General features: G+C 40.1%; 1 protein-coding gene and 1 pseudogene across 1 annotated transcript; both read left to right on the forward strand.

The window, feature by feature from the left end:
* Positions 1–1176: 1176 nt before the first annotated feature.
* SNRPC (small nuclear ribonucleoprotein polypeptide C) lies at positions 1177–16479 on the forward strand. The gene is made up of 6 exons (XM_090282251.1): positions 1177–1401; positions 1745–1787; positions 6387–6495; positions 9250–9339; positions 13293–13397; positions 16067–16479. The coding sequence occupies exons 1-6, from the start codon at positions 1277–1279 to the stop codon at positions 16189–16191; spliced, it is 597 nt and encodes a 198-aa protein (XP_090138377.1). The 5' UTR covers positions 1177–1276; the 3' UTR covers positions 16192–16479.
* Positions 16480–17943: 1464 nt separating this feature from the next.
* LOC150006865 (fatty acid-binding protein 5 pseudogene) lies at positions 17944–25538 on the forward strand (annotated as a pseudogene).
* Positions 25539–27187: the final 1649 nt, after the last annotated feature.

The following is a 27187-nucleotide window of genomic DNA, read 5'->3' on the forward strand; positions in this document are numbered from 1 at the left end:
TTCAATTGTTATCCCTGAATAATACCTGTTTTCTGTAATCAGCACTGTTCAACATTGATTGATGAGCTTTATGCGAATGCTATACGCCCTTAAGCTTACTGCACTCAATTAAGGACCTTGGAGAAAGGCAATCGGGGAATTTGTTTCTCAGACATTTGCCGGCCTTCTCTCCTTGGGGAGTCTTCATTTCGTCCATGACACCAGGGGATTTGTGCGGGTTGGGGTCCCCAACACCTTAGTATTAGTAATGCTAAGCTTTACCACTGTGTTGGGGTGGTGAAAGCTTGATAACTCCATTGTACAATTAACTTTTAGGACCAGGAAGCTTTAACCTTGTTAAAGCTCAGTTTCCTCATCTGAAATGTGAATAATAGGATTGTTAAATGGATTAAATAAATGCATTTATGCACCTGGGCATAGTAAACATTCTAATAAAGTAACAATTATTATTACGTATTTTGGTTCCATTTCCACGACCAGAGAATGTGAAGCAAAAGAATCAAAAGCTCCTCCCCAGTTCCATTTTGGAGTCTTATAGACCAGGCTGGAAGTTTGCCCTTGTTGTTAGAATAGCTTACATCTGTGGACAAGTTATTTCTATCAGTTTCCTATGTAAACAGAACTACCATTTGGGGAGGGGTTAGTTATGTGCAGACATTGCACTAAACACTACAGGCATAGCTAGGAAGCAGGAAGATGGGACTTTAAAGGATTCTGCCATGTCTTGTAGCTAATGACAGAGAAAGAGGAGAGAGGGAAGGGGAGGGGGAGAGAGGGAAGGGGAGGGGGAGAGAGAGAGAACACTCTAAGTAAAGCTACTTTTACCTGGCTTTATTGGTTTAAGCGACTGATTATTTCTCATTTGTCACCTTCTCAGAGAATTTTTCTCTACTATTTCGAGCTGAACTCTCTTTCCTGATTCATTTTTACCCTGCCTAGGCTTGGCTTCATCTAACCTGACTTTATTCTACTGTCTTCCCCAATTCGAATGTCAGCTCCATGAGGACAAGTTTTGTTTGTTTTTGTCCACTGCTGTCTTCTCAGCATTTGGAGCAGAGCCTGGCACATAGCGAGCAACCGTTAGATATTTGTGGAGAGAATGAATAACAGTCTTCCGGAAACATCAGGAATCAAGACGCAATAAATGCGCCAGGATTGAACCTCATAAGAACCCTTAGTACGCCCGCCTTCCTGTAGGGAGGAAGGGAAGTCCCGCCCACCACTCGGCCCCGGACGAGGGTGAAGCGGGCGCGGCGCCGCTCCACACGCTGATTGGATGAAGGGGAGGGTTTCTGAAGTCGTGTTGGAGATCGCAATTCCGCTGCGTCGGCGCTTGGTGTGCGCGTCATTTCCTGCGGTGCGGGACGGAGTGGCCGACGGCCTGCACAACGACATGCCCAAGTGAGTGGGGCCCTGAATATGGGGGTGTTCGCTGTCACAGTCACTAATTATGACCGTATTGGGGATCACAGAGCGGATTCTGGCTCCTGTAGCCTCTAGGGAAGTGAGGGGGGTCTGAGGAAGGGAGGGCGAGCGGGGGTTCTAGATATCCTTTTTAGGGTGTGGAGATCGATTCCGCGTGTGGTAACAAAAAAGCTCTGGTTTATGTCAGGACGCTTTGTTTGACGTGTAGAATCTTTACTAGTTTTTTTTTTTTATTTACCTTAAATGAACAGCATTTCGGTGGATGGGCGTTTATTAACGGGTTGTCATTTATTTTTCTCTACCTTCCACCTCTTTCCAGGTTTTATTGTGACTACTGCGATACATACCTCACCCATGACTCTGTAAGTAGGTTCCTTTTCAGTTTCATAAAAGCTTATATGTTGTAAATTAGACTTTTTTTTTTTTTTTTTTTAGCTGTAACTTTATGGTTTTCATCTGCTGAGGTTTAAGGACTAGTGCTTGGAGAAAATAATTGGAGGTGTTTATTTTTCTACCCTTCCTGTAACTGTCTTCAGAATTTGAAGTTACTAGTCTTCCAGCAGTCAGTATTTTCAGTGGAGATCCAAAATAATAAAGCTTCAGCAAGTGTGAAGTAGACAGAAACTGTATATGACAAGTAAAAATTCCAGGAAAGTGCCCTAAAGCTTAAATATTTGTTCCAAGGCACTCGTATGTTTGATCGATAGAACTGGAAAGAAATGTCTAATAGATTTGAAATCGAGTACTTTAATTTGACTAAAAATTGCTTAACAAAAAACAGAATCCAAAATTGAATATATACTGTGTCAGGTAATGTTCCAAATGCTTTACATGTATTGTTTTGTTCAGTATTCATGATTATCCTTTGAAGCTAATATTGTCTCCATTTTACAGAGGAGGAAGGTGAGACAAAGTGGAAAAGTAACTGATTGATATCACAAAATTATAAGTTGTCTAGAGCTAAGCAGTGTTCTATGGAGCTTCTGTGCCAGCAACTCTCAAACTTTTTTTGTCTCACAGTCCCTTTACATTCTTAAAAGTTACTAGGTTGTTAAAAAATTAGGTTATGTGGTTTATAGCTGTTAATATTTACCATACTTGAAATTAAAATTGTATGAATTAAAGGTAACAATAACATACTTTTTATTTGTAACACAAGTAACATTTTAAAAGTGAAAAGTAGCTGTTTTCCACAACAAAAAATTTAGCATGAGGAATGGTATTGTTTTAACATTTTTGCAGACGTCTGTAATGTCTGACTGAATTCTTCTGCGTTATATCTGTTGCACTGTGTTTTGGTCAAAGTATATGAAGACTTCAGCCTTACATGGATGTAGAGTTGAAAAAAAGAGGAATACTTTAATAGCCTTTTTAGACCATTGTAGATATTCTTTAATACTTTATATTTCTGCACCAAAAGTCAACACATAGGTTAGCTACAGTGTAGAATCTGAAACATCAAACTTTCCATACTTGGTTACGTTAAAATTCACTGGTCTCTATTACACTTTGAGTAGATCTTGTAACACACATGACTTTGTAACATGCTTTGGTCATTTGGAAAATATTTGTTCACTCGGTTATGCAGGTCTTCCAAGTGTTGACACATTTGATTATATAATATAAAAATTAACGATTAATGTCACAATCTAATCAGATAGGGCTTTTAAATATTCAGAAGCTGTCAAGCTTGTGGTGGCAGATAAGGTTTTCTGAAAGTCTAGTTTTTGTTTGAAAGGTTAGACTTTCAAATACAACCGATTGCGTTCCTTGAAGTAACAGGTTTAATTCATTTATACACGAGAAGTCTGAATAACCAGTTTGTTTCTTAGTATTCTTTCAGATAAAAATGACGTTCCATCAAAGAGGCAGCTGGTAGAGCTTACAACTTGAACAATTGAATGCCCACTTTTTTTTGACATAGCATATTTTGGCATGCTGCGGAACTGCTTTGTACATATTTCCCATTTTGTCACCCAGAGTATTAAAAAGACATGACCTCAAGGGTTGAGATTTAATAAAATCAACAGTTCTACTGCTTCATCAAGGACAGTCTTAGTGAAACTGGCTCCACTCCTCCCTCCCTCATGAGTGTATGTTACTGAAACATGCAGTGATTACTCATGCCATTGCCTTGATTCATTTCAGAGTGCCAGGAGTTTGGCAACATCGGTGCACATGTCAATACAGTGAAAAAAGAAAGTAATGTCTTAGTATTATTATGAACCTACTTTGTTGGGTCTAAGACACCCTTAGGTGTATGTGAACCACAGCTTGAGAAGTGCAGCTCTGTATTTTTCTGCCTTTGCAGAAATCTGATTAAATCAGAACTCTCTGGTGATCATGTCTTGAATAATAGCTACAAGAACTTAGCCAATGACCTCTCTGTTGACACTTCATTTGTAATTCTTTCTAACACATGGTCATGTGTCGTCGGCAGCCGTCCGTCTCGAGAGACGATGGTGTAGCTTCTTAAGAGTCTTATCTGCACCGCCAAGAATGGCTGTGCAGTCCGACTCGGGAGTGACACGGTATCTGTCTCCTCCCGTGTTGAATCGACATCTTGCGATGACGCTGGAGTGTCCTCTCCAGTGAAGCTGAAGCTACAGAGCCTGGGCAGGGTGATATGGAGGGTCTGCTGTTGCCCATGCAGCAGACCCCCCCTCTCTTCGCAGCTGAAGGGTCCAAGGGAAAGACGGAGTCAATACAGCTTGGCTTCAGGTGCGCCGCAGGAGTTGCCGGTGTTGACTACAACGTCAAACCGCCTTAGGGACTCCGGCTCCGGATTTTCTGTCGGGGTTTACTCCCTTAGCCTTTCCCCTGAAGAGGTATGCCGCAAGGCAGCGGAGGTTTTCAGAGTTTTCCTTCTCTGATGTGCCCTGACTGGAAGATTGAACCAGCGACACTTAGCTCGCAGGCCGACGCTCAATCCACTGAGCCAAACCAGCCAAGGGGATGGTCATGTGTAGTTTAGCATTAATAGATTTGTGGAACATGTAAGTAGGGTGATTCTGAATGTTGTTATAGATGCCCTGGGAGACTCCTTGAATAAGTTTGTATTAGTAGTAGCTTACCTATCATCTCAGATCTTTTTGTTTTGTTTGTTTTTGTCCCTAACTCCCTCTAAGTCGTTTGGAGATTCTTAATTTTCTGAAATCGTTAGTGAGGGGGCTATGCCTCTCTACTCTTTTTAGCAATATATTTCCATATGCCCACTCAGCTTGCTAATACCAGAATTCAGAAAATTGAGAGGTATCTTCTTATAACGTCTCTTTATGAGATACATCAGAAACTCTTGTAATACTGTTCTAATGTGATAGCTTGTGAAATAGTATGAAATTTCCATGGCGATTGAAGCAGTTCCCTGTGGTGGACTTCAAAATTCAGTGCTTAACTTTGGAACTTTTACTGGTTCTTGGGCATGATTTTGTTATTAGGCTTGAGGCATCATTGTTGTAAGCATAGTGTAAGCAGATGCTTGGGAGACAAGGAACAAGATTTTGAAATGTGGACCACTCACATCACATTGGTCATATCTGCTGCCACTGAAGCAATCATTCTAAGAGAGAATATACCACTAGGAGGTGGTCAGGCAGCCATGGGGAGCATCTCAATGAAATCTGGATTCTAGGCCTAGGTTTGCCACTTACCAGCTATGTATTTTGAGACAAGTCTTTAAGCATAAATAGAATATAATAACCTTGTGATATTTTTAAAACCAAGTTTATTGAATTATAGTTTATGTTCAGTTAAATACAAACTTTTAAAGTATAGAGTTTGATGATTTGTCAGATGATTACAACTTGATATATATATCAAGATATAGAACATTTCTATCACCTCAGAAAATTTGCTTGTGTTCCTTTGCAGTAAGTCCCCTATACCTCTGGCCCTGACTGATTGGGTTTTTACTAAAGATCGGTGCTACTAGTTTTAAAACTTAATATGAATGGAATCCTGTATATACACTGCTTGTGTGTGATTTTTTTTTGCTTAGCATGTTTTTGAGATTCATCCATATTGCATATATCAGTGATATGTTCTTTCTGATTAGTAGTCCATTTAACATGCACATGTGATTTTTATGAAGGTTGAGCCATGCTTGTAAAGTACATAGCATGTTGTCTGGCATGTAGTAAATGTTAAATAAACATAAACTTAAAAAAACAGAAGGTTTGCCCTGGTGTGACTCAGTGAATTGAATGCTGGCCTGCGACCCAAAGGTCACTAGTTTGATTCCTGGTTGGAGCACATGCCTGGGTTGCGGCCCAGATACCTGGTTTGGGACATGTGAGAGGCAGCCGATGGATATTTCTCTCCGTCTCTTTCTCCCTCCCTCTCCGTCTCTCTAAAAATAAAATAAATAAAATATATATTTTTAAAAGGTTAAATGTATGGAGTTTATTATCAATTTTACCCCAATAAAGCTGTTAAAGAAAACAAAAGGATTAGTGGGCTGGAGACAAAGGTCTGTATGTGATCTATAGAGTCTACTCTAGACCCATAGTTATTTAAAAGAATATGTTGTCATAAACAATATTATTTACATGTGTGTAAGCTTTTTCTTTTTTTGTCATAGAATAACCTAAGAAAGGGCATTAAAATGGATCAGTGGTTTGCAAACTTTTTCTTAATGTGCCAGATTATAATTATTTTAGGTTTGTGGACCACATGATCTCTTTGTTATAGAGAGAAGAAATAGACAATACATAAACAAATGAATGTAGCTGGGTTCTAGTACTTTTCTTTACAAAATCAGATGGCTGGCCCATAGGCCACAGTTTGTTGACCCCTGGTTTAGATAATAAATATAGTACATAACATGGATAATGTTTATAAGTTATGGATTAGCTAAAGCTGCTAAAGGTAGCCAGGCCACCCCTATATAAATGTAAGGCTTTATAAAATTTCTAGTTTTGGAAATTTGTTTCTGTGACTGATACAACCTTTTCGTTTTACAGCCATCTGTGAGAAAGACACACTGCAGTGGTAGGAAACACAAAGAGAATGTGAAAGACTACTATCAGAAATGGATGGAAGAGCAGGCTCAGAGCCTGATTGACAAAACAAGTACGTTTCAGTCCTTGTTCTGATGTGGCAGAATGGCCCCATTCTTTCTCGTCCCTGTCTCTGTTGTTTTTCACAGAAGCAACTCCTTCTGAGTGATAAATAGGAGCATTCTGATTGTTAAGTGCAAGAAGTGGAAGGTCATTGGTTTCCCAGGGATATAGGAACACATTAATATTAATTATTGATGTTGGAGCAGTCAGGTAGGTATTAGGCTGGAAAGTGGGGGTAAAGAAGAATGAGTTGCCTAACGTTTCTTTATTAGTGTGGACTGGATTTTATAGCAAATTTGTGTAAAACTTCTTTTGTAGTGATACATAATTTTTATAACTTTTGCTATTATAATAAGATAATGTAGGGAGTGGGTTTGTAGTTTTCTTTGAAGAGTTTAAGAGACTTTGAGTTTATTTTTTGTAGTCCTAACAAAGATAACAAGTCAGAAAGGAAGTAACTGATTGACAAAATAATCTGGGTATGTTTTGGAACCCTGTCATGCATGCCATAATCTTTTTGTTTAATTAGGGACATATTTGTTGTTGCAGTTAGTTGGATCCGAGACACTGACAGAAGAAGATGTTGCATTTTTACCTCAGATTATCTTGGTCTATTTGAAACATGGCCTCTCTTTAATTATTCATTGTACCCAGAACTGGCAGGCAAGTGTAGACTTTGAGTGTAGGTGTGGCTTTTTTTTTCAAAAGCAAAAACTATTATGGAATATTTCAAACATACCAAAAGACAAGTTTAATGAGTAAACCTCTCATGGCCGCTGCTCCCCTACTATCCCCATCCCCCATTCCCATTCCCACAGCACCCGGCTACAAGTCTTGTTTCATTTATACCAAGGTTCTCAAACTTAGCATTATTGACATTGCGGTTGCGGAATTCTTTGTTGTGGGGGCTGTCCTGTGCATTGTAGGGTGTCTAGCAGTAGTCCTGGCACCTACCCCTAGTAACAGTTCCCAGTTGTGACAACCAAAAATGTCTCGAAGCATTGCCACTGTCCCCAAGGAGCAAAATTTCCTTGGTTGAGAGCCACCAAATACTCTTCATCTACTCCCTTTATCCCTCCTTGATTATTAATGAGCAAATCTCAGACATTGTTCCATTTTATTTGAAAAGATAAATTAAAATTAATCTGTTTTTCTCTATTTTAGAAGATATTAGACATTTCTTAGCACAAAAGTTTAGCATCATATTTAGTTATTCTTTGTAGGCAGCAGAAATATTTAGGATGAGTAAATGTTTTTGATGGAAGACTTGGAGGAGAGGAGGCAAGACCTCAGGGACATACCTTTATTTTTTTTTTTTAATCCTCACCTGAGGTCATGCCTGTTGATTTTAGAGAGAGAGGGGAAGGGATGGAGGGGGAGAGAGAGGGAGAAAAACATTGATGTGAGAGAGAAACATCAATCAACGTCTCTTGCATGTGCTGCAACCAGGAGCCAAAGCCTGCAACTTAGGCATGTGCCCCAACCAGGAATTGAACCCATGACCTTTTGGTTTTAAGGGACGTTGCTCCAACCAACTGAGCCACACCAGCCGTGGCAGGGACACACCTCTTGATGTTCATGATTATGTTGGCATTGAGTTTGCTATTGAACCAATGCCTTGGCCACTCCCCCTTCAGTCTTTGTAAGCTGTCCTTTTACTCAGGGTGTGGGAGATGCCTTATTGGGATAGGCTCCATTCAGAAGCATATGAATAGCTGTTCATAAATAGCCATTCTAGGTCAGATTTTTGGATCTGGTCCTCATGAATTACTTGAATTATTTGACCTCCTTTGCACTGATGAGTGTAGAGTAGGATAGGGGAAGAGTGCCTGGGCTGTGGACTGCACTGAATTGGGAAGGACTTACATTCGGGAATAGACTTTTATGAGTGTGTATTTTAACATTTGTGACTCCTTTTTAAAGCCAAATAGAAATGTTCTTCACTCTCTTGTTTTCATTTGAGCCTCATATTGTCTGAAAGAAAATTAAAAGTTGAGCCCTGGCTGGGTGGCTCAGTTGGTTGGAGCAGTCCCTTACACCAAAAGGCTGCGGGTTTGATTTCTGGTCCTGGCACGTACCCTAGGGTGTGGGTTCGATTCCTGGTTGGGGTGAGTAGGTGAACCCTGGTCGCGGCGCATATAGGAGTCAGCCGATCAGTGTTTCTCTCTCTCTTTCCCCCTTCCCCTCTCCCTAAAATTGATAAAACGTATCCTCAGATGAGGATTTTTTTTAAAATAAGAAGTTTATTGTATTGGACATTTTAAAGATCATAATCTGCTTTGGCTCAGGCTCTTGCTTTGAAATCTTTTATGCCCCTTAGCTCACTGCGTTCACTTTGAAACTGGTAAACCAAGTGGTAGATTGTTTTGACTCAGAACAGCATATATAGGAAGGATTGAAGTTTGTAATGCCTGATTTTTGGATGAGTATCACACATTTTCAAACAAAGCTGTGACTGGTTGCTTCTCTTAGGAAGACATTGATAGGAGATTTTCACTGCAGTCTCCCATATTAATTCAGCCATAGAAATACTAAATAAAAAGAGTATAAAAACCCAAATCAGTAAACCAATTAATTGTAATTTTAGCTGGTGAATACATAAAATTGGTTTTAAAACTATAAAGGCCATGATATAGTTATCTTAGATAATTGTTTTTTAGGATGAAATAATTGGGACCGTTAAAGATTAAAAGAAAGTAGTTATTTTAGTAAATGGGTTATTGAATTCTTATTCACTATGTGTTGTTTTTTTCTCACTTTAAAGCTGCAGCATTTCAGCAAGGAAAGATACCTCCTACTCCATTCTCTGCTCCTCCTCCTGCAGGGGCAATGATTCCACCTCCCCCCAGTCTTCGTAAGTTTATTAAGTTTTTATATTAAGGGGTGTAACTGGGAAAATTGTACTTGGATCTTGCTATAGAAAAACAACTTTAGTGGTACAATTTCTGAAATATCTTTAGTTACTTTCTGATTACATTATTACTAGGATATTGTATTTATAGCATCTCATATTGGGTCCAAGGCATATTCAATGGAAAGCTCATGTGATTAGATGAGCTAATATATGAAGAGGTATTGCTGAGTACATTATATTTTTTACCACTATGAACACAACACTGGAGGATTGTAGTAGCTGATAAACTTTTCTCAGTCTTTCTATTTTATAACCCACCTAATACCAATATATGAGGTCTGTACAGAAGGTAGCCAGCTATGTAATATGAAAAATAGGCATTTATTTATTTTTTAATATGTTTTATTGATTATACTGTACAGTTGTCTCAATTTCCCCTTTGCTCCCCTCCACCCAGTGACCCCTCCTCCCTGCAGTTGTCCCCCCACTTAGTCCATGCCAATTGGTTGTGCATATAGTTGTTCTCAACATCTTCCTGTCCACTCCCTCCTAGTATGCTTCTTAATTCCTGTACCATCTCCCTCCCTTTCCCCCTCCCTGCTGACCTCCCCCCCAAATGCTCCCCATACCTATAATTCTTTTTCCACTCTCGTTGCCTACTTAGTTTGCCTTTGTTTCAATTCCCTAGCTTCTGTTGTTGGTTGTTGTGATACAGTTTTCATTTTAATGTTCATGGTTTTGATCCTCTTTCTCCTAAACAAATCCCTTTAACATCTCATATAACAGTGGTTTGGATCTCATGAACTCCTTCAGTTTTACTTCATCTTGGAAGCACTTTCTCTGCCCTTCTATTCTGAATGACAGCTTCGCTGGATAGAGTATTTGTGGTTATAGGTTTTTGCTTTTCATTCCTTTGCATATTTCTTGCCAGTCCCTTCTTGCCTGCAGAGTTTCTGTTGAGAAATCAGCTGACAGTCTTACTGGGATGCCGTTGTACGTAATTCCCTTCTTCTCTCTTGCTGCTTTTAAGATTCTCTCTTTATCCTTAATTTTTGACATTTTGATTATAATGTGTCTTGGTGTGGGTTGAGTTTTTCTGGAACTCTCTGTGCTTCCTGGACCTGTAAGTCTTATTTCCTTCCCCAAGTTAGAGAAGTTCTGCTTTATTATTTTTTCACATAATTTTTCAATTTCTAGTTCTTCTTATTCACCTTCTGGCAACCCTGTAATTCAGATGTTTGCTCTCTTATAGTTGTCCCAGAGGTTTCTGAGCTTCTCATTTTCTTCACTTTTTGTTTCCTCTTTCTGCACTGGTTGGTTGATTGTTCCTTCCCTGTGTTCCGATTTGTTGATTTGATCCCTGGTTTTCCTTCCCTCACCACTTGTTTCGTATGTGTTTTTGTTCATTTCACCAGGACTAGCCTTCATTCCTTCCCTGTCTTGATTAAGTCCCACTATTATTTCTGTAAGCTGTCTTATAACTATAGCTCTGAACTGAGCCTCAGAAAGGTTATCTATCTGTTCGTCCATTAATTCATGTATTTGCTTTCTGGTCAGCTGCATGATTAGGATCTCTATCATTAACCCTGCCATACTGGCAGTTTTTTGCTTCCTGGGCGGGGCTGTCACACCTCCTACGCTATAGGGGGCTGAGCCCCGTGCACTCGTCACTATTGGGCAACCCTTCTCAGCACACTGTGGTGCTTTGTGTGAGGGCGGGGGTCCATGATAGTTTCCTGCCGTTCACTCTACGTTGAGAGACCAGGAGCCTCCTCCTCCGTCCGGACCCACACCCTCTGGGCCTCAGTCTGAGGCAATAAGGTTCTGCCTTCCCCGGCGCTGGAATCACGAGCTGACGGGTTTGGTCAGCAGCTGGGGGTGCTCCCAGGCGCTTCTCACCTCCTCTTAAACACGGGTGTCTGTGCTTACCGCAGTCCTGCCACTGTCGCCACAGCTGCCGCCGCCAGCACAGCTCGGGCTCTCTGCCCTGGCTTTGTCCCTCCTTCCTGTCTGGACGAGCACCACTTATTTATAACTTCATACGTTGGACTTCCTTGTAGCTTTTTCTGGAACTTCTGGTTATTTCTGGTGTTGCGGTAGTTGTATTCCTTCTTAGTTGTGGAGGGAGACAGAGCGTGTCAGTCTAGGCCTCTATCTTGGCCGGAAGTCTGAGACATTTATTGAAGCAGATAAACAGGATACAAGACACATTATACATAGGACAATGACAGCTCAGTCCCCTTCAAAGTAGGCATCTTGGGACCTCACATAATTCTCCCAGTCGTCATCAGCTGCCCCATTGTATTTTGCTGACCCTCATTGACAGTTTGAAATCTCTTCCCTTTCAAAGCTGATCCTAATTTTGGGAAAAGCTAGAAGTCGCAGTGTGCCATATCTGGGCTTTAGGGGGGATGAGTCACCTGGGTGATTTGATGTTTCTCTCTCTCTCTCTCTCTCTCTCTCTCTCTCTCTCTCTCTCTCACACACACACACACACACACACACTGCATAAGATGTGATGCATGAGCGGGTGCATTGTCATGATGAAGCTGCCAATCACCAGTTGCCCATACCCGTGGCCTTCTGAATCATCTGAATAATTTCCATACTGGGATATTCAAGTTTAATGCAAAATTTGATGCAGACACATTGCTCTGATCACTCAAGTATCTTGAATGTGATGGCCCCACAGTACATGTGCTCTTTCAACAGTGTCTACTGCCCACACTGACTAGTACAGTGAAGTCACCATTGTTCTCACATGTACATTCCAGTCCACTCTCCCTGGCTGCCAGGTTACATCAATGTTGCGCAAACCATTCTTGTTATATTAACAATGGCTGGTCTTTTTCTGGACAGACCTCGTATATACCTTGTGAAAGACAAGAATTGTATCATTGAAAGTGGAGTGGATAAAAGGCCTCTCCTCTAGGAAGTTTTGTTTTTTTCTGCATGACAGACTGGAGGAGATTGAGTAACTATAAGTTCTTTGGCTCTTCTGGAAAGTTTCAGATTGAAATTGAACCCAGAGACCTAAACTCCTGTAAGTGATCACGGATAGAAACACATAGAACTAAGGAGGCTGTTTATAAGTGTCGCATGCAGGAGGGCCACTTTGGGCTCCCACTATCCTGGGACCTGGCCAGGCCTCAGCTCATAGCAGCTCTTGGGTCACCTCTCTCTCCTCTATCCTGACAGGCTGGCACTCAACTCCATTGTTTTAATAGTAGAATAATCTATGGTATGAATGTACTGTAATTAACCTCACTGTTTTCCTATTGATGGACATGTACATTGTTTCAAGTTGTTGCTATTATAAATGATACATCAGGAATATCTCTGTATTGTATATCTTTGAATTATCAAAGAATTTTCTAAACCTGGGTTTTGATTTTTTGTTTTTTTTAAGTGATCTGAAATTAGGTAGTTGTGGCTTAAGTTCATCAGGTTTTTATTAGGAGCTCTACAGAAGGTATAATACCCCCTTTTATCCTCACCTGAGGCCTTTTTTTTTCCCATTGCTTTTAGAGAGAGAGGAAGGAAGAGGGGAAGGGAGTGAGAGAAACATTGATGCTAGAGATAAGCATCAATTGGTTATATCCTGTACATGCCTGGACTAGAACCGAGGATGGCAAGTCAAACCTACAACCTCTGGTTACAGGACAACGCTCCAATTAACTGAGCCACACCAGCAAAGGCAATATAGTACCCTCTTTTAAAAAATTAAAATTTTGGAATTTTTTTAACCTGGGGAATATGACTGCATTTTATATTTCTGTCTAGATAGTTTTGTGGCATGCTGATTCTTATAGCTCTACTATTATAAAAGAGGCCATAAGAAGTTTATTATAATAGGATTTGGACCAGGTCATCAGGCTCTATTAGTTGCAATAAGAAGATAAAATATTAATATATAAGCATATATTAACCTCAGGCCCCATTCTTTATTTCAGCGGGTCCTCCTCGCCCTGGTATGATGCCAGCACCCCATATGGGGGGCCCTCCCATGATGCCAATGATGGGTCCTCCTCCTCCTGGGATGATGCCAGTGGGACCTGGTAAGTTTGAATTTCCTAGAATGCTCTACTGTGTTTTAGCTCTCCATGTACATGGAATTCTTAATTAGCCGTCTAAGTGTATTATTGGAACAAATTAAATTTGGTGAATCTGTAATAATAAAGAAAAAGAAATACTGGGTTTATCAGTATAATTTGATGGTATCCGAAGACATTGTGGTACTAAAAGCAGGATAAGGCTGCCTCTTTTTCTCTTCTCCCTCCCTCCTGTTTCCTTGTGTCCGTCTGACTTTTGGCCATTTATAATGAAGAGAAAGGCAGATGAGCTTGTTCCACTGGAGCATAAAGGGAGGGGTAAATATATACTTGCGCTGCTGCTTTTCTTGGTTTCAATTTGGATCAGAGTTACCTGCTACTGCTGATTTTTAATCTTAGAAGTTAGCTAGGCCAAGTTAGTATATGAAAAAGACCTTAGGCCTGGTGGTTGGTCTTTTGTTTAGGAAGGGAGAAAACTTATACCGCAAACATTTTATTTTAACATAAATGTAAGTGTACATTAATTTGCAAATTTTTCTGATACATGGTGAGGGCCTTTGCTTTGAGAACAGGTCTACTGATTGGAACACTGTATATTTCTTGCATAATTCAAGAAGCCATTTCTGTGATGCATCCTTTACCAACTTTAGTTTCATTTTCTGTGATGTGGTTAGAGACCTTGTGAGGCAACCTAATTCTAATCTTTTATGATTGCCTCACCTAGCAAATAAGCAAGCACTTTTTGGGGATGATTTGCCTGAGTCTTGCTAAATATCAACTTAGTTTTCATAGAAACAGTTCTTTTTTTACACTCACATTTTATTGGTTTGCAGAATAGTTAACTTATGTAATTAGAGTAAATACAGCTGACGCAAGAAGCCTGCAGTTCAACTGGTAAGGCAAGGTGCAAAGGTATTAAGATAGCTTCCTAGCCAGAAACATTCAGTATGCTTACTGCATGTGTCATTTAGAGGGATGGGAGAGTATAGATAAAAAGAGTTCCTGCCTTACTGGCTTTGAACCCAAAACACAGTCAAAGTGACTTAGATGGCTTCTTTTGCATTCTTTAATCAGTCACAAATTCAGATTTGTAGATGGGGTTAGTTGTGGTGACCTGGGAATGCATGACTCATCTAAAGAAGGCTCCTAGAACTCAGCTTCAGCCTATGGTTGTCATTTGAGAATGCAGGTTTGTGTTGTCAGTTCTCCTGAGTATTTTGTTGGTGTTGCTATTTTTAGCCAGGGTAAAATAGTATGTTATAGGATTTCCATTAAAATAATCGAGTAGTTGGGGTGGGCATGGGTAAGAATGGGAGGGGTAAGATAAATTGGCCATGGGTGGATAGTTATTGATGCTGGATGATGGGTACATGGATGTTCATTACACTCTTTATTTTTATCTTATTTTTCCTATTCTTGTGTATGTTTGGACATTTCTATAAGTCAAAAAAGGATTCTAGACTTGCTTATTAGTAATTAGACTTATTAATTGCCAATGTTGGCAACTAATTAATTAAATGCTCTATGGAGACTAAAGAAAACAAGTTTTCAGGTGCCTCGTTTTCAATCTTTGGTCTAGATCAGCTTCTTCTAAGAAATGCTGAATACTGGTTATGTTATGTGGGCTTTTTAATAAGCTATTCAGTAGCTTAGTAGTATTCTCTGGTCCTGTTGAAATTAATCTTGAAAACAATTCTGTATCTGGTGGATTTTGTGTCTTTGCATATACTTGTGTTTTACTTTTTGTGATAATGCTATATTCAGCTTTGAATATAGTTTTCTCTCGAACCATTTACAGCAAGCCTTTAATCAGAATAATTTAGTTAAAATAAGTGATTAAGGTAAAGTTTTATATTTAAAAAGGAGATATATAGCATGAAAATTATGAGGCATAATAATAAAATGAATACCTGTGAACCCACCACCCAGCTGAGGATGTAGAACTATCAGTTCCATGAAGCTGCCTGTGTTTCTCCCCAACCTTCACCTCTCTGCTTGCCATCCCTTTCCTGGCTCATTTATTTGGCTTCTATATTGATTTGACACTTTTAAAAAGTCATTACTAATTTGTAAGATGCATTAGAAAAATCAGCTTTTTGTGTGTGCGCTAATTGTTATAAATCACATTATTGCCTATTATTTTTCTTGACTTGAGCTAAGTATGGTTACTAACAGGTTCTCAGCATGGGCCTCCTGCTCACCTTTCCTACAACTCCGAACAAACGCTTAGTGGTAAGATTGTCCTCTGTGCCTGTGTACATCCATGAAATAGCTCCTGGTAATAGGGTGGATAGAACTGATTAAAAGAGCTGACTGAATAACATGTGACTTAGTTGTGAATTTCCCTAAGTGAGAAAAAAGGTAAATTTAGGGAACTAGTGTCCCTGTTGGTTTCTGGAAAGCCATCTGTTAATAGCTTCCCCCTTACTATCTCATTAGATTATGATTCCTGTATGGTTCTTGTGTTTATACCTTTTTGTTTTTTGTTTGAGAATGTCTCAATATTTTAAAGATGTGGTGAATTTGTTGTATTCTTCTGTCAAGTATGTCTTTTTTCCAGCATTTTGCAGGGGGAGGGGGCTACTTTTTTGTCTTTTAATTGAAATCCCAGCAAGCTCTCTTGTAAGTAGTATTTTCTGACTTCCTTTTTTCCTTTTCTTTGTTTTGTCCTACAGCTCCTGGAATGAGGCCACCTATGGGAGGGCACATGCCAATGATGCCTGGGCCACCAATGATGAGACCTCCTGCCCGTCCCATGATGGTGCCCACTCGGCCTGGAATGACTCGACCAGACAGATAAGGAGAGAGGGGACCCTCTTTCTATCAGTTTTGTATTACTTGTTCTACTTCACCAGGAGATCGTGGTGCTGTGACTCGGGATGTTCCCTAACAGCATGACAAAGAAGACTCACTCCCTTTTCCTATCAGAGAAAATAGTTTTGGAGGGGAGTAGTGAGACAAAAAAATTTTTTGTTGTTTGTATTGTGAAATGTGAAAATAAAATGAACTCTGTTAGCTAAAAACGTGTTCCCTGTTTTCTCCCTTCTGTGTTTGTGTACAGTATTATAAAGGAGATGAACTATTTCAATTGTTTCTCCAGCTCATTCTTTCTTCATGCCCTCTGCATGACATTCTTTTCCCCTAGCTATAGAGTGGGTCCCTCTGGGCACCATGCCTTTATTTAGTAAACTTGTGTAAGACTTTGGTAAATATAACACTTGTAAAGTTATCTTAACTAAAATAATAAACAGCACAATTGGTTAATTTTTCACACGAATACTACTTTGTGTAGTAAGTGGAAAATTTTAAGCCTTTTATGCTGACTTAGGGAACAAGACTTCACAATGCGTTCATGTCAGCTAAGAATAGCAAGGATTGCCTTAACTCAACTTCTCTTTTTCTCCCAGCTCCTCTTTTTCTTGGGTCTCAAATAGTCAGAAATCTTTCTAATAGCAGTGGTAAAATTATTCAAATTTCCATAGTGCAGAAGTTTCCTTCAGAATGTCATTTGTTACATCCCTGGGCTATAAAGGTGTGATATTTTCAGAGAAGCATCTAGAAAGTTAGCCATTGGCACTGTTCATATTCAACTCATTGTAAAACCCAAACTTCTATCTCACATTATAAGTGAGAGTGAAAATTGTTATAAATTTTGGGGAGGGCAATTTGGCAAAATCAGATTTACCTATGTCCCTTGGCTTAGCATTTCCATGTCTAGAAATTGATCCTACAAATACACTTGCACATGTATTCGATTGCATGTGTACGTGATTATGTGTTGTGGCAAAAGATTGGAAAATAACATATCCAACGAAAGGGGACTGATTTATCAAGTATGATTCAGCTACAAAATGGCATATACCATGCTGGCTAAAATAGAATAAAGCAGCTCTGTGTATTGTTGGGGAAAGATTTCCAAGATAACATACTGTTTTGCACTTTGGTTTGTTCATATAACAAGGTATTGTTTGCTTCTATCCTTTTTAAAAGGAAATATTTATATGTGACTTTGTATGCATAAAGGTCTCTGGCAGGACAGATAAGCCACTGGTAATATTCGTTGCCCATGAAGAGTAAATGGGTGCTGGGGGGCAGGGATAGAGAAAAGCTGGTCACCTTGTATCTTTCGGACTTTGAATCATTATTTCAAAACCAAAAACCACTTTTGTCATCTGAGGTTGTTGTTTAGTTATGTTATGGCAGACAGTGTCATAAACCAGCAGTTTGCAATCTGGCTGATGATCAGAATCACAGGGAACCTTATTCAAAATAAACGTTCCAGGACTTTCGATCAAGATGGAGGTGTAGGTAGACATGCTTTGCTTCTCGTGCAACCATAGAAAGAATTACAATCAGATCTCAAAAACAACCAGAACCATCAGAAAATCGAACTATATGGAATTCCGACAACCAGGGATTCAAAGAAGCCACATTCATCCGGACAGGTATGAGGGCCAGAGTTGCAGAGACAGGGTGGGGAGACAGGGGTGGAACACTTGGTTCAACATTCACATGTGGCTGATAAGAATTGGGAGGGATAACCTGAGAGCAAATGATCCCAGCCCCAGACCAGACAGCAAAGCCCAGGTTTCAGCACCGGGAAGGTAAACCCCCATTACCTCTGGCTGTAAAAAGCAGTTGGGAGTTGGGGTGGTGGAAGAAACTGCTGGATTTTTGCCATTTAAAGGGCCTGCATGGTCTTAAAATGTACGCAAACCCCAGAACAGCAACTAGAAGGGTGCCAGTTGCATATAGGAAGTGAGTGAAGTGACTGGAAACGATGAGAGCTGGGCAAATTACCAGAAGCCTGGCAGCAGCATTGTCCATTCTCTGAGCCCACCTCCACAAACAGAGCTACAAAGCGGGGAAGCAGGTTGCTGGCAATTACCTAAGGCTCTGCCCCACACAATGTACAGGTGCCTTTGCTACATAAGCCAAGCTATTAAGATAGGGAATAAAAGCATTTCCAACCCATACACACAAACACACGGGGAGGCTGCCAAATTGAGACAAAGAAATATTGGCCTAAATAAGAGAACAGAAAAGGAAGTAAATGAAACGGAGATAGCCAATCCGTTAGATGGAGAGTGGAAAACACTGGTGATAAGGATGCTCAGAGAACTCACAGAGTAAGGGAAGAAAATAAAATAAGGAACAGGCACTTCCAGCCAAGATGGAGGCATAGACAGACACTGCGTCTCCATTCACAACTAAGAAGGACTACAACTACCTCAAAACTAGAGACAACCAGAAGGTCCAGAAAATTGAGCTGATGTAAGTCCAACAAACAAAGATATAAAGAAGAAATACTCGTCCAGAAGGTAGGATAGGTGGAGCCAAGGGGGAGAGGATGCAGTGTGGTGGTGGTGGCAGCAGCAGGCCAATGGAAAGCATAGTCACGCATTTTAAAAAGTTAGGAAGGACACCTGGGGAGTGCTCCCAGGACCAGACCAGACTGCAGCTTACAGTCCCAGCGCCAGGGAAAATAAAGCCTCATTGCTTCTGACTGTGCGAATCAGTGGGGGTTGGGGTGGAGGAAGAAACTGCCTGTCTCTCAGCAGTCTGCTTGTTTAAAGGGCCCCCTCGGTCCTAGAATGTCCACAGACCCACCCACTCTGGGAACGACGGCCAGGGCAACAGCTAGAGAGGTGCCAGTCCCATACAGAAGTTGGACAAGTGCCTGGAAAAGGGGCGAGTGCTGAGCAAGCGGCATTGTTCCCTCTCAGACCCCTCCCCCACATACAGCGCCAAAACCTGGTGAAACGGGTCGCCCTGTACTGACGAATACCTATGGCTCCATCCCTTACAATGTAACAGGTGCGACAGCTCTACCTAAGACACAGAGGCAAAAAAGAAGCCTGCCAAGATGAAGACACAGGGAAGTATGGCCCAAAAGAGGGAATGGATCAAGGTTCCAGGGGAAGAACTAAGCGATAAGGAGACAGCCAACCTAACAGATGAGGAGATAGCCACCTAACAGACGTAGAGTTCAAAACACTGGTGATGAAGGTGCTCACAGAAATGCTTGACAGATATGCTTAAGTACGGCAAATGCATAAGGGAAGAAGTGAAAGCTACTCTAAATGAAACAGTGGATAATCCACACAAAACCAATGGTGAAGGGAAGGAAACCGGAGTTCAAATCAATAATTTGTAACATAAGGTAGAAAAAAACAGTCAACCAGTACAGAATGAGGAAATGAGAATTGAAAAAAATGAGGAGAGGCCGTGGAACCTCTGGGGCAACTTTAAATGTGCCAATATCTGAATCATAGCGGTGCCAGAAGAAGACGAAGAGCAAGATATTGAAATTTTACGTGAGAAAATAAGGAAAACTTCCCAAATTTGGCGAAGGAAATAGACATACAAGTCCAGGAAGCACAGAATCCCAAACAAGCTAGAACCAAAGAGGACCACACCAAGACACATAATAATTAAAATGCTAAAGGTTAAAGAGAGAATTTTAAAAGCAGCAAGAGAAAAGAAGAGAGTTACCTACAAAGGGGTGCCTATAAGACTATCAGCTGATTTCTCAAAATAAACTTTGCAGGCAAGAAGGGGCTGGCAAGAAGCATTCAGTGTGATGAAAAGCAAGGACCTACAACCAAGATTCCTCTATCTAGCAAAGCTATCATTTAGAATGGAAGGTCACATAAAGGGCTTCCCAGACAAGGTACAGCTAAAGGAGTTCATCATCACCAAGCTATTATTATGTAAAATGTCAAAGAAACTTATTTAAGAAATAGAAAATCAAAACTATGAACATTAAAATGACAACAAACTCACAACTATCAACAACTGAATCTAAAAAAATCAAAACAAAACCCAACTAAGCAAACTAGAATAAGAACAGAATCATAGGTATGTGGATTATTTGGAGGGTTATCAGCTGGGAAGGGGAAGGGGGAGAAATGGAAATGGTGCAGGGATTAAGAAGCATAATTGGTTCGTACAAATAGGAGGAAGTTAAGAATAATTTAGGAAAGGGTGAAGTCAAAGAACTTATATGCACGACCCATGGACATGAACTAAGTGGGGCGGGATTGCTGAAGAGAAGAGGGGTACTGGGTGGAGGGGAGCAAAGGGAAAAGAAATTGAGACTACTGTAACAACATAATAAAATATACTTTAAAATAAAGGAAGAAATGAAGGTTGCACAAAGTGTAATAAAAATATAAGCTGGGATTCAAATCAACGATTTGGAACAGAAGGACGAAATAAACATTCACCCAGAACAAAAAGAAGAAACAATAATGCAAAGAAAAAACGAGGAGAGGCCTAGGAGCCTCTGGGACTTTAAACATACCAACATCCAAATCATAGGGGTGCCAGTAGGAGAAGATGAGCAAGAAATTGAAAACTTATTTGAAAAAATAATGAAAAAACTTCCCTAATTTGGTGAAGGAAATAAACATACAGTCCAGGAAGCACCGAGAGCCCCAAACCAGTTGGACCCAAAGAGGACCACACCAAGGCACATTATAATTAAAATGCCAGAGGTTCAAGATAAAAAGAGAATCTTAAAAGCACCAAGAGAAAGCAGAGAGTTTCCTACAATGGGGTGCCTATAAGACACTCAAATGATTTCTCAAAAGAAACTTTGCAGGCAAGAAGGGGCTGGCAAGAAGTATTCAAAGTGATGTAAAGCAAGGACCTACAACCTAGATTACTCTATCCAGCAAAGCTGTCTTTTAGAATCGTTGATTTGAATCCAGGCTTCCTTCCTTTCACTGCTGGTTCCTTGTGTGTTTTTATTACACCTCGTGCAATGTTCATTTCTTCCTTTATTTATTTATTTGCTGTACTCTATGCATTCTCTGAGCATCCTTATCACCAGTGTTTTGAATTCTGCATCTGATGGGTTGCCTATCCATTTCGTTTAGCTCTTTTTATGGGGTTTTGTTCTGTTCTTTATAAATTTGTAGCTAGAAATTGAAATGGCAATAAGTGGGTTGCATTTTCCCCCCTAGAAATTAGTATTTTGAAGAGGAGCTAATTTAGACAAGTAAATGACCTTATCTAGGTAAAGAAAAGGTTAGAAATAGAGATCCTGACCAAGAGATAACCTTTATACTCAGCCTCTGTAGAAGCTCAATCAGCTTCCTAGTCTGAGCCTTTGCCAGAACTACTTGTAACTTCTACTTTTAGTCACGTCTTTTAAGGAAGACTTAAGTCTCAGAAATTCATAGTTTATGTGTCTGAATTTATAGCTTAGGTTTGTTATTAAAATATCCTGCAGATTTACGAGTTTGTTAGGGAAGCCCTGACAGGTGGCTCAGTTGGGAGCTGTACTGCAAAGCGAAGTTGCAATTGCCTGGGTTGCGGGTTCAGTCCCCAGTTGCAGTGCATATGAGAAGCAAATGATTGATGTTTCTCACATTCATGTTTCTTCCCCCTTCCCCTCTCTAAAAATAAATAAATTTTTTTTAAAAAAGAAGAGTTTGTTAGCGGAAACTGTGGCAACTAAGCTTACATGGGAGTCAGCAAGTTTCTGGTTTGGATAGCTCTGTCAGGCTGAAGGTGGAGTGTCTTTTGTGTATACACAGAAGCTCACAGGTACCTATTCTAAGTTTTTAAAAATAGTCTTGGGTACTTAGGAAAAATCTTAAAAGGAAGCTTTCTCAAGAGTGTGTAAGAACTTGTATAGGTGCAATCAGTATTACTAGATACCAAGAACTGGTGAAATTAGTGTAGATATGGGGTAACATACTTGCTGCCTTTGCTGTGGGCAGATCCAAAGGCACAGGGAGTGCAGTTAAAGTTCAAGCTATCATCATTCCCACTTCCACAGCCTTAATGGTTTGTCAGAATGCCAGGCCCCTTGGTTCCAAGCTGCCTGAGAAATGGGATCCTTGCATAGAGCCACTGGTTAATTTGGTCCTCCTGTATGGAAAAAGTTCGGTGGTGATTGTCCCAATTACATAGTTGCACTCAGATGGTATCTTTCAGGCTTCTAGATACATTGAGTGAACAGAAAAAAAGCCTGGTCTGCCTTAGGTTCCTCTGACAGAAGTGTCTTGAAGGCTGTTGTCGTACTATATTGGTTTGCATGAAAACCTTAATAAATGTTAACTAATTGAAGTCATTCCTTTCTTTCCCAATTCAAAGTTTAAGTTAGAATTTTGGCATAGAATCAAATACAGCATCTAGAATTGTGCATCAGATATGGGTAGGAATAAACTAATCTGAATATTATTTATTATCCTTGCTCTTTGGTGGGGGAAAAGGGATTGGATTTTAAACTTGCAGAAACATTGCAAGAACTGGACAAAGAACACTTATACCCTTTGACCAGGATCACCTGTTGTTAGCTGTTAGCATTTCACCCATTTGCTGTATTATTTGCCTGCTTGTTATCTCTTTTTTCCTGAGCCATTTGAAAGTTGCTTATATCATGCCCTTTACCATAAATTCCTGAGTGTGTATTTCCTAAGAATGAGTACATCTGCTTACACAATAATAGTTTAGTTATCAATCTCAGAAAATAAACCTGATTCAACAATCTATCAACCGTGCCCCTGCCTGAGTAGCTTAATGGGTTAGGTCATCTTCCCAATACACTGAGGTTGTGGGTTCAATCCATGGTCAAGGTATATACAAAAATCAACCAATGAATGCATCAATAAGTGGAACAACAAATCATTGTCTCTCCCCCCACCCTCTCTTTTTTTTCTCTCTCCCCCTCCCTTCCTCTCTCTCTAAAATCAAATAAAAATTTTTTAAAGAAAAATAATTTAATCTATCAACTATATTTCATTTTTGTCCATTGAGCCAACATTGTCCTTGTATTCTTTGTCCATTCCAATACAGGATCCTCTCTAGAATCATGTTCTTAACTTTTCAATCAAATCTCCTTAATCTCCTTTGATTCAGAACAATCCTTCAGCCTCTCTTTGTCTTTTATGAAACTTTTGTTTAACAGAATGTCCCTCAGTCCTCGTTTGGGTTTTGCCTGATGTTTCCCCATGATTACATCCTGTTACACGTTCACAGCTGTGGCCCTAAGACACCACATCTGTAGGCAGGCACAGGCACGCAGAGTCCATCTATTGTCCCTTTGTTGGCGATAGTAATTTTGATCACTTATCAAGGTGATTTTCCAATTTCTTCATACTTGTTCCTTTTGAATAACTCTTTCCCTAGTTGCCAACTAAGAAAAGCCCATTGACTCATGTCCTCATTTAATGGTAAGACTTAGAGCACAGCACAGGAAGCCAAGATCTCAAGGCCCTTTGTAAGTACTATATTACCTTTCACAATGACACTGAGAAACAGGTCTCCTAATCCTTCTGCTCTCTCCTTTGCTTGTATGTCGCATTCTAGTACTTTGGGGAGGTGGTTGTTGAATGAAGAAGCAAAACGTAGGGTGAAGAATTTTACCTCTATATTCAAATGCTACATTTCCCCCCTTTATCCCTTTTACCTCTTCAGGCCTCTCTGGTAGACTGAAGCATGTAAACAGGGACAAAAAGAAGAGTAACACAATAGAGCCTAGGGTAGCAGACAGACGTTACTAATTGCCCATTCCAGTATCTATCACTATTCATAATAATGATAGAATACCGAATATTCATCGGGATCCATGGCCATCTGTAAAGAACAGTACATGCACCATAGTTTGTAGCTTGGTATGGCCTTGTGGCAGGAGAGAACATGCCCTTTTTCTGCCCTCTTTATTCTTGACAGGAAAGTAAGTAAGATGTTTGAAATGCAAGCAACATGTTGGACCAGGAATTGGCAACTAAGGATGGTGTTAGCAAGACAGAAGGAGCCTAGGTCAATAATGATTGAAGAGCTCCGAAGAGCTGCCTGCCTTAGACTTGTCTTATGAAATAAACATCTTTTTAAAATTGAAGTCACATATTGTTTTGAGTTTTCTGATATATGGAGCAGAACCTAAAACTTAACTGATAAAAATAAGATGCTCAGGCCCTGGCTGGTGTGGCTCAGTGGGTTGAGTGCTGGCCTGCGAACCAAAGGATTGAGGGTTTGATTCCCAGTCAGGGCACTTGCCTGGGTTGTGGGCCAGGTCCCCAGTTGGGGGCACACAAGAGGCAACCACACATTCATGTTTCTCTCTCTCCCTCCTTTCCCCTCTCTTTAAATAAACAAAATCTTTAAAAATATATAAGATGCTTAGGAGAAGAGTAGTATTGATGAACTTGCCCTAGAAAAGCTTGCCTCTGCTACTAATAATTGCTCTGAGTTTGGACACTGTTCTAAATGATGGGAACACAATAGTAAAGCAAAGTTCTTCCTCTTATGAAGCTTATATTATAAAGTGGAAAGTAGACAGTAAACGAATAGAAAATACCAAGGTTGTGTGCTATGTGCCATGGAGAAAAATAAAGCAGGCAAAGAGCATAGAGAGTGCCAGATTAGGGATTACTTAGGGGGAAAGACATGAAGGGACTGGTGAGGGGGGTAGAGGGAGCCATGCTGATGTCTAGGGCACAATCTTTCCATGCGGAGGGAACTGCAAGCCCAAAGACCCTGATGTGGTAGTCTGCTTGCTGTTTTGGAGGAACAGCAGGGAGGCCAGAGTAGCTCGAAACAGCTAGACCTGTGAAGAGTGATGGATATGTTCATTATCTTGATTGTGATTTCACTGACTGTGTGTGTGTGTGTGTGTGTGTGTCAAAACTCTAAATTGTATACTTTAATAAATATCTGTACTTTGTTGCACGCTCCTAGTACTGCACTCTGCTTTGGTTGCCCGCACGCCTCCTGCACCTGCTGTGGCTACTATTCAGCAGCTCCTGGGAAGATGGCACTTAGTGGAGAGCAAAGGCTTTGACGAGTACATGAAGGAACTAGGTGTGGGAATGGCTCTGTGGAAAATGGGTGCCATGGCCAAACCAGACTGTATCATCACTTTTGACAGCAAAAACTTCACCATAGAAACTGGGAGCACATTGAAAACGACATGGTTCTCATGTAACCTGGGAGAGAAGTTTGAAGAAAATACAGCTGAGGGCAGGAAAACTCAGGACCATCTGCAACTTTGTAAATGGCATATTGGTTCAACATCAGGAGTGGGATGGGAAGAAAAGCACAATCACGAGAAGACTGGAAAGCGGGAAAATGGTGGTGGGATGCGTCATGAACAATGTCACCTGTACTCAGATCTGTGACAAAGTAGAGTAAAAATTCCATCATCCTTCTGGACAGAAATTAGCCGTGAAGATAAACAAGCTCAGTTCAATGAATAAATCTCTCCACGCTTTCTTTTTTTTTTTTCATTACTCTTTGGCTGTCTTCACCACAAACATTTTACAGGCAACTGTTCCCAAGTGCTTAATTAAGACAAACCCTTTGGTTAGTAAATAACTGTGTTTATGCTTTAAAAAATCTGTACTTTGTTATATGTCAATAAAGTTGTTTTAAGAAGTCATAGCTACCACCAGCTAGAAACTAATCTCAAGAATCCTTATAGACAGCAATTACAAATCTTTGCTCTTGAGTTTTCCCTAAAATTACTTTTCCTTGTTTGCTAGTCTTTCTTTGGGCATTATGTATGTTCTCTTGTTGCATACATAGCATAGTATGTACAAATGTATCAATAGTTTATTCCTTCTTATTGCTGAGCCATATTCCATCATCCATACATTAAAACAAAAACAAAAACACTTAGCTGATCACTTTCAGACCCAGAAGCGTACCTCACCTGCTTGGCAAGATGGCCACATCTCTTAGTTCATTATTAAATATTCAACAGTTTGGATGAATCTCAAGGGCACTATGCTGACTGAAAAAAAGCCACTCTGAAAAGGTCACACTGCATGATATAATCTATATAAATGACAAAATTATTGCGATGAGGAACAAATTAATAGTTTCAGGAGTTAGGAATGGTGTTGGGGGTAGGAGGAGCAGAGACTGACTATAAAGGGTTAGTATGAGGTAAATCTTTGTGGGGATGGAATACTTTTTTTTTTTAAACTATATTTTATTGATGTTGTTACAGTTGTCCCAATTTCTTTTCCCTTTGCTCCCCTCCAACCATCAAACATGATTCAGAAAACTCAGGAAAAGTAAAGTCTATTGTACCTACCTATATTTTTGCTTACCGTATTTGTTCATTTTTCTTGATGTTATCAGAGTCATTCAGTGATTGTTACCTTTCTGTTTAGAGAACTTTTTAAAAAGTATATTTTATTAGCTCTGGCTGCTGCGGCTCAGTGGATTGAGCATTGGTCTGTGAGCCAAGTGTCGCTGGTTCGATTCCCAGTCAGGGCACATTACTAGGTTGCACATCAGATCCCCAGTTGGGGGCGCGAGTGAGAGGCAACCACACAGTGATGTTCCTATCCCTCTCTTTCTCCTTTCCCCTCTCTCTAAAAATAAATAAACAAATAAATAAATTATTTTTTTAAGTATATTTTATTGATTATGTTGTTACAGTAGTCCCAATTATTTCCCCTTTGCTCTCCTCCACCCAGTATCCCCCCTTCCCTCCAACAATCCCACCTCTCTTAGTTCATGTCCGTAGGTCGTGCATATAAGTTCTTTGGTTTCACCCTTTCCCTTATTATTCTTAACTTCCCCCTGTCTATTTTGTACCAACCAATTACGCTTCTTAATCCCTGCACCATTTCCCCATTTCTTTCTCTCCCCCAGCTGATAACCCTCTAAATGATCTCCATACCTATGATTCTGTTTCTATCCTGATTTGCTTAGTTGGATTTTGTTTTTATTTTTTAGATTCAGTTGTTGATAGTTGTGAATTTGTTGTCATTTTAATGTTCATAGTTTTGATCTTCTATTTCTTAAGTAAGTCCCTTTGACATTACATA

The sequence above is a fragment of the Furipterus horrens genome, unplaced genomic scaffold (assembly GCF_987537825.1).
Source record: "Furipterus horrens unplaced genomic scaffold, mFurHor1.1.pri manual_scaffold_6, whole genome shotgun sequence".
In the NCBI taxonomy this organism is placed as follows: domain Eukaryota; kingdom Metazoa; phylum Chordata; class Mammalia; order Chiroptera; family Furipteridae; genus Furipterus; species Furipterus horrens.